The 13636-nt window shown below is 36.9% G+C and overlaps 3 protein-coding genes across 11 annotated transcripts; 2 read left to right on the forward strand and 1 right to left on the reverse strand.

Moving 5' to 3' along the window:
* The first annotated feature begins 1027 nt into the window (after positions 1 to 1027).
* Positions 1028 to 4380, forward strand: LOC122398989 (acetylcholine receptor subunit beta-like 2). Of its 4 annotated transcripts, none has more exons than XM_043399273.1 (12): positions 1028 to 1228; positions 1411 to 1568; positions 1661 to 1705; positions 1776 to 1885; positions 1971 to 2151; positions 2392 to 2548; positions 2624 to 2751; positions 2816 to 2991; positions 3082 to 3234; positions 3289 to 3413; positions 3698 to 3810; positions 3911 to 4380. In XM_043399273.1, the coding sequence occupies exons 1-12, from the start codon at positions 1177 to 1179 to the stop codon at positions 4118 to 4120; spliced, it is 1608 nt and encodes a 535-aa protein (XP_043255208.1). In that variant the 5' UTR covers positions 1028 to 1176; the 3' UTR covers positions 4121 to 4380. The 4 variants fall into 4 exon arrangements, with proteins under 4 accessions (XP_043255208.1, XP_043255209.1, XP_043255205.1 ...); XM_043399274.1 differs by having other exon boundaries at positions 3301 to 3413; XM_043399270.1 differs by having other exon boundaries at positions 3698 to 4380.
* Positions 4381 to 4382: 2 nt separating this feature from the next.
* LOC122398988 (E3 SUMO-protein ligase PIAS3) lies at positions 4383 to 8646 on the reverse strand. Of its 5 annotated transcripts, XM_043399266.1 has the most exons (10): positions 8526 to 8646; positions 8043 to 8453; positions 7058 to 7224; positions 6765 to 6863; positions 6535 to 6679; positions 6158 to 6448; positions 5905 to 6006; positions 5573 to 5813; positions 5081 to 5497; positions 4387 to 4993 (listed from the first exon to the last, which is right to left on the reverse strand). In XM_043399266.1, the coding sequence occupies exons 2-10, from the start codon at positions 8064 to 8066 to the stop codon at positions 4785 to 4787; spliced, it is 1695 nt and encodes a 564-aa protein (XP_043255201.1). In that variant the 5' UTR covers positions 8067 to 8453; positions 8526 to 8646; the 3' UTR covers positions 4387 to 4784. The 5 variants fall into 5 exon arrangements, with proteins under 5 accessions (XP_043255203.1, XP_043255204.1, XP_043255201.1 ...); XM_043399265.1 differs by having other exon boundaries at positions 8043 to 8639; XM_043399267.1 differs by lacking the exons at positions 8043 to 8453; positions 8526 to 8646 and adding an exon at positions 7713 to 7824.
* Positions 8647 to 9246: 600 nt separating this feature from the next.
* LOC122398987 (DNA polymerase iota) lies at positions 9247 to 13616 on the forward strand. Of its 2 annotated transcripts, none has more exons than XM_043399263.1 (2): positions 9247 to 9552; positions 10025 to 13616. In XM_043399263.1, the coding sequence occupies exon 2, from the start codon at positions 10117 to 10119 to the stop codon at positions 11812 to 11814; it is 1698 nt and encodes a 565-aa protein (XP_043255198.1). In that variant the 5' UTR covers positions 9247 to 9552; positions 10025 to 10116; the 3' UTR covers positions 11815 to 13616. The 2 variants fall into 2 exon arrangements, with proteins under 2 accessions (XP_043255198.1, XP_043255199.1); XM_043399264.1 differs by lacking the exon at positions 9247 to 9552 and adding an exon at positions 9792 to 9915.
* Positions 13617 to 13636: the final 20 nt, after the last annotated feature.

The raw sequence follows: 13636 nt of genomic DNA on the forward strand, positions 1-13636 counted from the left end.
ATATAGAATGTGCATCGAACAAACCAAACAAGGAACAAGTATTGAAATATGAAAGGAAACCAAAGAAGTAAATGCCAGATGAAACCCCATATTCAAGCCCAACAGACCCTCGAAGGTCGAAAAAGAAATTAGAAAGAGGAGAGGCGGAACTCGCTCACTACTGGTCACTAATGGTCAGTATTGGTCAAGAAAGTTGACCAGTACTCGGCCAGTGGTCAGTAGTGGTGAGTAAAGGTCGAGCGCAGACCCACGGACGTTCCGTCACGTCCGCCAGCCCAGAGAAAGAGTGAGAGAGTGCTCGTCACCGGCAGCTAGCCTCAGGCAGAAGATTTAAAGGGGTGGGGATGACCGTCCTTGGCGAGTTCACCAATCAATTAACGGTTAACCGTGCCTTTGACCGAGAAATGAATATTCTACGCAAAATGGTATTAAAAATAATTATTTATACAACCCACTCTATCGAGCATTATTTTAACTATTGCCTGATGTTAATTAATAATTATTGCAAACAATAGGTATGAAAATATGGACAAATTCGAGGAGACTGAAAGTTTCTTTGAATTGTTGTCGAGAACCAAGGTCGTACATCGCGTATTCATTTCTCCGACCTTCTGTCCTCTGTACGATACTTTCTTTTGTATATGTATTCATCTTTCGTTTCTTATCAGTAAACTATACAGGATTCTAACGAAGATACGTAAACTGCGTCGCTAAAATCGCAAAACGATATGTCGCAACGCCCAACAAAACACACATTAATGCACACGAATAGAAGTTGTGTATTTTGGATCGTAAATTTGGAAAATTTACTATTACAGATATCCGCCAGATATAACAACTACGATTTAAAAGTGTGAACACGCGACTCCGTAAGACGCACGCGTACATGAATCCATGGCAGACGAACCACCCCAAAGAGTAAACATGCACGATGGCGCTAACTTCGTATATTGATTTTGGTCCAGTGGGATGCAAAACGCTCGTATTCACTGATCGTATTTCCTACTTTTCGCTGTCAAAAAATACATTCATCGTTCTATGAATTTCTTTTACACACGGCGATGTTAACTTGGAAAACCGTGGCACATAGTGTCAGATGAAAGTTCACCTTATTTTTACGTGGGAGTGGTCGTTGCCATCTAGTTTCGTACAAATTTGTAAATAGTCGTGCTCAAAATGAGAGTATTCGTGCTTGGTATACTCTTCAATTGTTTCATCATCATTTACAGTAAGTACACGTTTATCCGTTACCGCGATAACATATGAATCGCTCAAGTAAACGTTCGATTTACGTTGTACATACTCTGTACCATCGTGTCGTTGTCCACCCATCGTCGCCGTGGAACAAGTTAGTCGTTTTCTTACATAAAAATTAACGATATTGACAGAACGCGTGTATTTTCCTTTCAGGTGTCGCAGGTTCAAAGACTTACGAGGCGAACCCCGACGCAAAAAGGCTTTACGATGACTTGCTGTCCAACTATAACAGGCTCATACGCCCAGTCATTAACAACACCGAAACCTTAACAGTTTGGCTCGGCTTAAAACTGTCGCAATTGATCGAAATGGTAAAAGAATAAAGAATTTCACGTTTCTCTCCGATAAGAATGCGATAGACGTTAATTGTTGTTCTTTTGTTTCTTCGTCGCAAAAACTACAGAATCTGAAGAACCAAGTGATGACTACAAACGTCTGGGTAGAACAGGTAGAAAAATTTTAAACAAAAGAAATCGTGTAAACTCGACCGTACACCGCTGTATCGTTTTAATTTATAGAAATGGTTCGATTACAAATTACGCTGGGATCCAGAGGAATACGGTGGAGTGGAAATGCTTTACGTGCCTTCCGAAAATATTTGGTTGCCGGACATCGTCATGTACAATAAGTAAATGTTCCAACGTATAATTCACGCGTTAAAATCGCATAGGCAATTGTTCGTTTAAACGACGCGCTTACATTTATTTTCACAGTGCCGATGGCAATTACGAAGTAACGCTAATGACAAAAGCCACGTTAAAGTACACCGGTGAGGTGTCGTGGAAACCACCCGCTATCTACAAATCCTCATGCGAGATTAACGTGGAATACTTTCCATTTGACGAGCAATCGTGCATAATGAAATTCGGCTCGTGGACGTACAACGGCGCTCAGGTTTTAACTCCATTATTAATCGGTGATCCGACAAACTGAAACATAAGGGAATGTTTTATAAGATCGGGGACTTCCATCGAGATGGAAATATTTCGTTAATTAACGTTACACCGGGTATTTTTCGGTCGTACTCGTTACAGACCCTCTGTCCTATAGAGTCCGGAGTATTTAATTTTCCTGAAATAACCATATTATATAAAGTGCCCGGGTTTCGTTCTTTGTAAAGACTTTTACTTACAGGTGGATCTGAAACACATGAAACAAGAGCCTGGCAGCAACGTTGTTGTAATTGGCATTGACTTGAGCGACTTTTACTTGTCGGTAGAATGGGATATTCTTGAGGTGCCAGCCTCCAGAAACGAAGAATATTACCCGTGTTGTACCGAACCCTATTCCGGTGAGCAACTTGAAACGTTACACAGCTATTAGTAACAATACAAAATGTAAACATACATTTTTATACGCTGCCCAGACATCACGTTCAACATCACTATGCGAAGGAAAACGTTATTCTACACGGTGAACCTCATAATTCCATGCGTGGGCATCACGTTCCTCACGGTGCTTGTTTTTTATTTGCCAAGCGACTCGGGTGAAAAAGTAAGCTAGCGCTGGAAGATGGTTGAGTCAAGCGTATTTATCTAAAAGATCTCACTTTCCATAGGTCTCACTGTGTTCTTCTATTCTCCTCTCGTTGACGGTGTTTTTCTTATTGTTGGCGGAAATTATACCCCCGACATCGTTGGCCATACCACTGTTAGGGAAATACTTGCTGTTTACCATGATATTGGTCACTTTGTCGATATGGATCACCGTATGCGTTCTGAATGTTCACTTCCGGTAATTCGTTTCTCTCAGACTTGTTGAAACACACTGACGCAAGACAATTGTTTACCTCTTCACGCTCTGTACAAAATGTTCATTTCGCAGATCCCCGTCCACGCATAACATGTCACCGTGGGTCAGACAAGTATTTTTAAACTGGATGCCGCGGATCTTGAAGATGCGTCGCGCGCCGTATTCGACGCCGGAATACGATGACACTTACATGGACAGCGGATACACCAACGAAATAGATTTCAGGTAATTACTTAGACGTCCGTCGAATACCCTAAACTTCAGAAACGTACATTGTAGCTTTCATGACAGCGTCAGCGATTACCAGCCTGAATTGAAAGGAAATCCGGACGGATTCGAGAGCGTCACCTCTCAATATAACAATATAAGAGAGGACGATGCTCGTCATTATCCCCACGCATCAGGTACACCTTTGTTATTTTTATATACAAAATTTTATTTGTTACATTCATTACGATACATTGCATCGTTGGTTGTATAATAATTTCGAATATTCATCCGATTTCCATCTTCGTGACAAAAACGTGTGTCATGTATCGTGTGACAATAGAGATAAATAAAACGTGTATTAGAATTAACGGTAATTCTGTGATTCGCGGGTACATATGATGCAATAGAATACGTATGACGAAACAATGTCATGTAACGATCGATAAAAACATACGCTAACGAGTAAGTATGATTACAGTCACAGATAGTGAAAACACGATGCCGAGGCACTTGTCCCCGGACGTCATATCAGCTCTGAAGGGTGTGCGTTTTATTGCTCAACATATAAAAAATGCAGACAAAGATAACGAAGTGAGTTGTATGCTTCGATTTTGCGTTTTGTGTTCAATTTGTTTTACTTTTGATACCTGTTTACTTCTCTTTCCCTGCCATAAATTTCTCACGCTTCCAGGTCATAGAAGATTGGAAATTTATAGCCATGCTCTTAGACCGACTTTTCCTTTGGGTTTTTACGTTCGCGTGCATCGGAGGTACGCTTGGTATAATATTCCAAGCTCCGAGTTTGTACGACACGAGGGAACCTGTGGACCAACAACTCTCAGGAATATCGCTTCGTAATTACATGTATCCGAATATAAGTGAGAATTTGCCAGAAGAATAAACGCTGAGGCTTACGAGACGCCGTGATTCACATGCACGAACAACGACAGAAATGTAACAATATATTGTTAATATTGTTTGCGACATTCCCAGTTTTATTTCTTAAAATAACGTTGACTTTTGTAAGAAACAAACTTCACTGTAAGTATAGTCTAAGCAGTTTTATTACCCCTGATCAACTAAAAGAAAATAACGAATAAAGCACTACGTTTGGAAAAAACATTTGAAATCGATAATATTAATGAAAAAATTATCCGCTAAGAGGATCACGCTATAAAATGAAAAATTACTTTATTCGTTTTAATAAAACTACACAATGATTTTCTTACGATATCGAGGAAATGTATTAAAATATTCATTTCACCTAACTCGACCTTACCGACCTCGACATTTTTTCTTCGGCAAACTATAATGCTAAATGGGCTGTTATATGTGTTGGTGATACAGAGGAATGCTTAATTACAATAGAAGAAGTCGAGCGTATCTCCCTTCTTCGTTTGGTATCCATTTTTTAAGTACCAAAAGTAAAAACGTCATGAATTCACTTACATTAATCCTTATAGTAACGCTACATCAGTAATTTACAAAACCAGTAAACTTTTGGTTTTAATTCTGTAGAACGCTTAAATGTTATAAAAAATTCGGCAATATTAGAAAAAAAATTTTTATTCTAAATCGATTATCATCAACTCAGGCGATTCGCTTGTACTACTGATAGAGCTGGCTTGCGACTTTTTCGGCGACGATGTACCAAGAGCTAATTTTTTTGTACTTTGCGTGGGTGCGGTATTTTCGTAATCATCGTCGCTATCCGATATCAAATCAATAACAACGGCTCGTTTCTTTTCCTTCGGGGGTGCAGGATTGCTTTCATCTAAACGATCAATAAAACCTCGATTACGATATGGGAAAAACGTTTCGATGAAATCTTTATGAAAAGGGCGTTCAAACAATTTCTCACCGAGGTCTACAGTATCCACGTCTATTTTACGATCCTGCGAATTCGTTATTACTTTTGTTTCAGTTTTGTCCTTGTCTTTTTCCTTCTTTAAAACCAGATTCTCCCACGATCCATCTTGCAACAACTGAATCTCATTCACGTCCGGCAGTAATTTCTTGGAGTTCAACACTTCTTGAAAATATCCGTCGATAACGAGAGTATCGTACAACGCGGATTTATCGCAGACCGGACAATTCCATGTAGGTTTCCTTTCGTTCATTTGAAGAAACAGCGACGCGTCGAAACATTGCAAATGCGAACACGTTGACGCACGGCATGGCGTGCACATACGCATTTTTCCCAATGGACACGCTAACGACACCCTAAGCGACGTGGTTGCTATTTCGCTATCAGCGTCCTCGGTAAGTTTTTCCTTGACTAAAGGTAACCATTGCGATGATACTTGCCTTCAACGTCTCAAAATATTTTTAAAGATTAGTGTCGATTACTTACTCAAGCCTCTTGTGTAATCCGAATGTCGAACGCCTCTAGCTTTCAATCTCGACAATAATTCTGTACTCGAAAGTTTTCTAACTAAATATATGGCAATTGCGTAGCGTCTTCCGTAGTCGGCCGACCACGTCACGTGAATCTGATTCGCTACAGTAGGAGATAACTTAACTAAAGGACTAATGTTGACAGGCCTCGGAGGCCTCTTTGGTTCAACCCCTGGTTTGTTTGTAGGTATTGGATTCTGCAAATTAAATAAAACATCACGACATATGGAAATCCATTTCATTTCGATTTCAATACGAAGAGTGGTATAATTTCTTTAATTCACTTACAGGCAAAGGACACAATTTCCCATTGACTTTTACAGCAATGCTAGGCGGAAAACAGTCTTCTTGTTCGCACGAAGTTTCTTGTAAACAAAAACGCATTTGTACCTGTAATGCCCATGTAATGAAGTTCAAAACCGTTATGAATCGAGGACAATTGTATTGTAAGTAGGAATTAAGTTAAACCGAGTTGCAAAAAGGTTAATTTGGGGCGAACGACTAATCCCAATGCAGCCATCGGATGATTAACCATATATACCTGTACAGTATAATCCATTTTACTTCCTGCACGACAATCACGTGAACTGGCTATGTCTGTTGACTGTTGCGGCGTTAAATGAAACATGAACGTATTTTCTTGCAATCTTAAGGAACCTTGGGGCATTAAACTAGACGGCTTCAATAATTCAGCCAAAAGATCAAAAAATGGAAGTTTTTTAAGTCTAACATCTGGATGAACAGGATACTGACTCCGAGGCTGTATTTGTAATGGAGATGGTAAAACTTTTGGCGGATATGGAAACGGATTGTAAGCTGCGCTTGTTGTTAGCTGAAATGTTAACATATTATGGAAATTTAAAAAAAGAAATTGGTAATAAATAATAGTTGGTGAATATTATAATCGTTTAAACTTACTTGTGGCGACACGCTGGTATATCCTGAGGGGTGGAATACTGGACTGGCTCTGGGTGCTTGAGGTAAAGATGCTTGATGTGCTGGTGGCAGATCTTTTCCACTAGAAACCGAGGACTGTGATTGTTGCTGTTGGCTGATAGCTTGTCTTTATATCCCATAACAGATAAGAAACAATATTATTAAATGCTATTATATTTTATGCAATACGTTACTTTGATCTGTACAATTACCTTGTATAGTAATTTCTGGAATGCATGTTTTGTTCAATTTGTGGCTCTCCAGAACCACCTGTTTGGCCATACATTTGATGTGCAGCCAATTGATCAGCTCTAAACAAAATTTTAAAAGGAATTAGTCGTAACTGATGCTTTATGTTTGAAATCTGCCGTTTATAATACTCAAAGTATAATAATATGCCTTAGTACTCATAAAAACAGAAATGTAGCTTTTGGTTCTGTATTAGAAGAAACAAAAGAATAAAATAATATATACTTGTGTTAACATCAATCAATAGTATACTCACTGTATGGTTTTATATAGTTCACGTATTTTGAGCTGTACAGGATGAGATCTCAAACGTAACAATTCTAATGCACGTGTTTGTAACTCGGTTTTTCTACCTGATTTATTTCTACCAGCAAAACCAAGAAGCATCTGAAGTTCAGACACTCGAAAACTCAATACCATATTCTGCAATCACAAAATGACAACGTTTGTGTATCTTGAGCATTTTATATATGATTATCGTAAATGCGATACTTGAAGGTTAAATTAATACATTCGTTTACCAAAGGTTAATAAAAAAATAAATTCTGAAATTTGTCAATTTTACTCAACCAATTGACAAAACATTTTTTCTTTATGCAATGCCGATTTTTACAAACATAATTGCAGAATTACGAGATAAAATTGAAAATACCAGGCATAAAAATCATACTTCAAGTTTTCTATTCTAATAAAAGTAACAAAATATATTTATCAATATCTAGATTGCATCAAAGGCAATCATACAACAGGAAAATATATTTTATTTTTATGATTATAATCAATATTATGCAACAACAACACGCTTGCAAAAAAACATGTCTTTATGATTACACATTGTTCAATGACATGGAAATAACAACAAAAAATATTTAAAAATGTTTTGATCGAAATGAGGATGAAGTTAAGGTTACCTATAATTATGAAGATATATTTGACTTTTATCAACGTTAGTCGGCACAGAGAACATAATCGCAAATACAATATAGCCAAAGAAAAAATGTCGTTAATAAAACTTCAAATTTCACTGAGAAAAAAAACAGATACTGATCATAGTAATGGTAGTAAAACTTTACGCGACAATGTATCAAGCGTCTACTAATACAATTCACTGACGCGTATCATACATCGCTAATAACCCGGATATAACCACGACAAATTCACAACGCAGACCCGTTGACTTTTTCTCTAAAATTTCACACGCAATCTAAACTGCACCGCACTACTTTTAATACTTCACTCACCTCTAATTCTTTGGTCTCCGCCATCTTCTTAGACGATTTTTTTTGCGAAGCCGTTTTGCCTATATTATTTCCAACTTTCGACAGAAAAATTTCTCCTACCCGTTTCTTATTCGAATTGTATTGTATCGTGACTCGTTTCTATATTTTTCTTGTTTTTAAAGTCGGCTATTAAATAATACTGTTCAGTGGCGCGAAATTGATTTGCACGTTCTATTATCGGGATCGTACTGAAAAATCTGATCTTTTCCTACAAAACTCGATTCCTCTGACAAAATGTTCAGTTCAACCCAATACGAAAAAGTAATTATCGATATTTGACACTTCGTTCGTTCGAAATGCAAAAGGGATTTTCCAAGATGGCCGCCTACGCTTGATTTGCAGCCGAACTTAAACTCGTGTTATTCGATAAATCTACAGAATCGATGTCAATTTTGTTGATAGATGTTGTTTTTTTAAAGATGGAACGCCGAACAAGATACTCACATTTCACCTTAAGGTCGTAATCACGTTAAGTCCTCTTTACCACTTTGAACTTTTAATGAATTTACAGGATTAAAGAAAATCTTTAAATGCCCTTACTGGTTATGTTTCAGTTTCATCTATTAGACCGCGACCATCTAACCATTATACATTTTTTTTTGTAACTAGTTACATACGAGTAGAAAAGACTATGCGAACGTCGTATAATGTTTTAAATGTTCACTGTTCAAGATACAAAGTAATATTTAAATATTTGCGACAAATTGTTCTGTATTGTTTATATATTTATTACAACAACGGAACACTGTCGTGCATTGAAAATATGAACAACGAACAATGTAATATATATACCTACAGTATTTTCTAGAGTCATTCATCTGAATAGAATTTCATCTTATCTATATCTCATGTCATATTTCCACTAGGTGTTCCACATTCTGATTCGATCCTGTATAGTGTAAATATCCATTGTAGATTGTATCTGCTCGCGTTAGATTATTCCCCTAGTTTACCTTGAACATTATTGGCCGTTATTGTCTGGGGATACGATGAAAATGAACCATTATGTGCGCATATATAATGTCATCTAGTGAGAAAGTATACTTCTATCGTAAAATAACTATGCGTATATCTAACTTAAAATTTCGTTTCACCAAAATTTAGGGTGCAATAATAAATATGTATATACGAAGATATCTATGACAATTCAAAAACATGGCTACCATGTGAAAAATAAATTAGTCGCATTACAGTTTATAAACAAGTTTCTGTTTAGTTTTATACGATAATTTTGTTTCGTGTTACCAGCGAAACTCGTCAGCCGTAAAAAAAACATACCCTCGATGATACTTACGAAGAGTTGGCGCGGATTTCGCAAGTGAAATATTTATTGTTTTTAACAATAACTGCTACATTTTTAATGTCTATTTAACGACCTAACGGATTTACTGGAAAACAACAAATACGTCTGTGCCGAAATATGCTACGTGGTTGCGCGGCAACGTACTTCCCGAATGAATACTAAATAATGGTAACCTTACTTTGTAATCTGGAAAAAGCTATAATAACTGATAAAGAAAGAAAGTAATTAAACAAGCATGCGTTAACTTCCTTCGTTCTACAGTAACAATTATTATCATTTATGTGATTTCAAACAGCAATACATAAGTTTAAATTGGCATACTGTTTCTATGTTTTATATGTTTAACTTAACCTATTTTCTAGATATATGAATTGAACATATCAACAAGTATATAACCATAAACATTCACGATTAATGAAAAATCTTTGTTAAAGTCTATTAATAGTAAGAAGAAAATTATACTTTGTTATTGTGTGTCACCAATGAAATTAAAATGATATATTTCTAACTCTAAATCTGTGTTTTAGAGAGGTAATAAACCTTGTTAAATAGCATTACAATGGTTAGAGAGATTTGCATGTAAATTATTTGATTCTATTCGTCTAAATGCATTATTAATTATGTATTGTTCTTGTTACAGATTATAGTATATTAAAAACATTAAACAAGACAACTTATGTAATAAAAATTCTATGTATAATACTGTACCACATTATTTGTAAGCCGACATCAATGGATTCCATTGATTTTGATACAATTATACGACATCCAAGAACTATAATTCACATAGATGTTGATTGTTTTTATGCTCAAGTGGAAATGCTAAGACATCCAGAGCTAGAAGGCAAACCATTAGGCGTACAACAAAAGAATATTGTAGTAACGAGCAACTATTTGGCAAGAGAATACGGAATTAAGAAATGTATGTCCGTTCAGGAAGCTTTACAATTATGTCCGGGGCTGGCCCTGGTGAATGGGGAAGATTTAACAAACTATCGTCACTTCTCTGCTAAGATACTGGAGATATTGCATCAGTTTACTCCCTTGGTCGAGAGGTTAGGTTTCGACGATAACTTTATGGATGTGACGTCTATCGTGCAGAAATATATGAATTCTGGAAATGATTCTGATCTAAATATAAGTATTTCTATGGAAGATGAGAGTCCGGTTGGAGAAGTATTTGGCCCGTCCGAAGAAGAATGTCCATGCGGTTGCCATGCCCGATTAATTTTCGCTTCGAAAATTGCAGCGGAAATAAGAAAACGAATTCATAAGGAATTGCACGTCACATGCAGTGCTGGAATAGCGCACAATAAACTTCTAGCAAAACTGATAGGGTCGTTGCATAAACCGAACCAACAGACATTAGTATTCCCGTGCAGCGGACCAATGTTGTTATCATCGATAGGATCTGTGTCTAAAATACCAGGTGTTGGACAGAAAACTACACAGTTGTTGGTATCGAATAATATAAAAACAGTGGACGACTTGCGTAAAACGTCTTTGGAAAGTTTGGAAATGAAACTTGGCGTTGATTTGGCGAAGAAATTAAAAGACAACGCGGAAGGTATAGACGAAACCGTTGTGAAACCGACTGGAAAGAAACAGTCTATAGGTTTAGAGGATGGGTTTAAAAGTGTTTCTTTGGTAGCCGAAGTAGAATCACGACTTGGAGTACTTTTGAGAAGATTGACGGAATTAGCTATGGAGGATGGAAGGATTCCCATCGCTATGAGAATAACGGTCAGAAAGCACGACTTTAATAAACCAACTTCTGGCAAAAGGGAAACTCGTCAGTGTGCTTTACCAAAGCATCTGTTGCCTTCCACGAAATCCGGCGTTTACGATCACGCTAAAATGCTATCGCTGGCAATGAAACTTTTTCATCGCACTGTCGACGTCTCTAAACCATTCCACTTAACATTGTTAGGCGTTGCTTTCACAAAGTTCGAAGAGAGATCTTCTGGCAGAAATAGTATTACGTCTTTCTTGCGAAAGCAAGTTGCCGTTCAATCCGTCTTGGACATAAGTTCGGAGGAAGGTATTTCCGACATCAGTCTTGGATCACCGATGAGTATAAATCAAGATAGTAACGATGGTTCCGCGATGAGCACCACTTCGTCACCAGTTTCAAAATCAGTTGGCGTTAACAATCAGTGTGCAGAGGACGACCTGCTGAACGAGATCGAACCTTTACCAAAAAAGACCAGATTGGAGGTATGGTTAAGTGGCCGCAGAGAATCTCCGAGCAACGAAATGGCAGATCTCAGACTCAGTCCTTCGTCACCTATGCAATTGTCCCCGAAAATCGACGCGGCGGTTCTCAAATCATTACCCATAGACATTCAGAGGGAAGTCACCCGTACATGGCCGACAACTAGTAAACCAAAACCGAATAATATACTTAAATATTTCATAGCCAATAAGTGACGGAGCTCTGTGGTCTAGAAACATAACATAGCCATCTTTCTGTACACATTTCTGCAGCTACAATATTGGATGGCAGCACCATGTGATATTATGACTTTAAGTTTACCAATGTCTTTAATTAATTTGCAATTTTGGGTATTAAACTTCTATATACATATATTTTCTATAGCATTTACAACAAACGGATGTTAAATAGAAATCGACTTTATCGCATAAATCTTGATCATATTTATCAAATGCAAAAAAAGAATCAATAAATTTTGCATGGTTGTATAAAACAATATTACATATTATTGTTTATTTATCTTGACTAATCCGAGTGTAGTTGATTAAAGTAGACGTATGTGTTTAGTGTACTTGCATTTAAAATATGCATTATTCGTGAAAGTATTTGGAATATTCTTTAAATCGTTTTACAAATCTCAAAGGAAAAACCAGAATGTACACTGACTGTTAACCGATAGTATTCTCGTTTAAGTAGAATTGTTCGTCGCGAATCGAAGATAAAAAAAAGTTATTGAATAAGTTTCATTGCCAACTTTCACAAGCACGTTACACGCGTGTGTGTGTGCGTGTGTGTACGCGTTGCGTACGATCTCGAGTGTTCTGTTACGCATTTCGTAGACAACGTTCAGAGTTCAATTAAATAAGATTGTCTGTTATCGTAAATTGAATATTTATCCGTTCGTTTATTTCACTGCGAGGAGTATTTCGTTGATAGAAGTATATTCATGTGTTCAAACGGCACACAAGTTTCTGACACGCGTATGGTTCACGCATTTTCGATATAAGTCCGACGTCTTAAATGGGGTGCTGGCATTTGATTTTGTACATATTCTCTAGTGACTAAACTATAATTGTATGATTTAAAATTAAAACAGAAATGTTTATATTTTTAGTACTATCGATGTATGCTCTGTGCGTGCGTGTATGTATGTAAGTATGTATGGTGTTGTGTGAGAATGAAGGAGAGTGTGTGAGAGTGTGTGTGTGTGCGACGAGTGTTGCGAAAAATACACTATACAGAATACTCGATCGCCGTATGTACTACTGGTAAGGAGTTCTAATCGAATTGTAAATCATAATTTATATATATACATATATATATGTATATGTATGTATATATATATTTTATATAGTTATTCAAACTATTAGACAATCATAAAGTTTTATCGGTTCGATATGGTACAAGGTGAATAATTATAATATATACTTTAAGCACACACGCAGATAAAATGTAAGCCATCGATCCACGCGACTTTGAAATTATTATATTACAGAAAATACGGACATGCGCGCGTGCGCGTTTACTTTCACACGGTTACTTAAAACGTACATGCGTTAGAGCGTGGCCAGCGGCAAGTGATACTGAAACAGTAGCTTTTGTAAACGATAAAAAAAAATACTTATATAAGGATACGGAATATTTATATATATATATATATATATATAGGTATATGTATGTATAAATATAACGTTAGTTGACCGATAGCAAGGCGCATAGAGATTAGTTACGTGCGAGTTTTTCTTTTTTCTATGTTTTATTTATTTACTGTATGCACGGGTAAAGCGGTACAATTCTGACTATTAACTTCTGGTTGTGAGAACATGAATATTTTATACGTACACGCCACGGGGAATATGAGCGGTTGCGAAACCCTTGCGCTTGTCATCGTCCAAGTTCTGATCAATTCGAATAACACGGTAGTTCGCGCGTCTAAATGATAATTGTTTCGATATCGTTCGAAAGTAATCGACTGATGGCAAAAGCACCACGATTAAATTGACTTTGATGTTGTACAAGCAGCGTTACATCGACGGT

This window comes from Colletes gigas, unplaced genomic scaffold (genome assembly GCF_013123115.1).
Source record: "Colletes gigas isolate AHSC1104 unplaced genomic scaffold, ASM1312311v1 Colletes_gigas_Sc00012, whole genome shotgun sequence".
Lineage (NCBI taxonomy): Eukaryota > Metazoa > Arthropoda > Insecta > Hymenoptera > Colletidae > Colletes > Colletes gigas.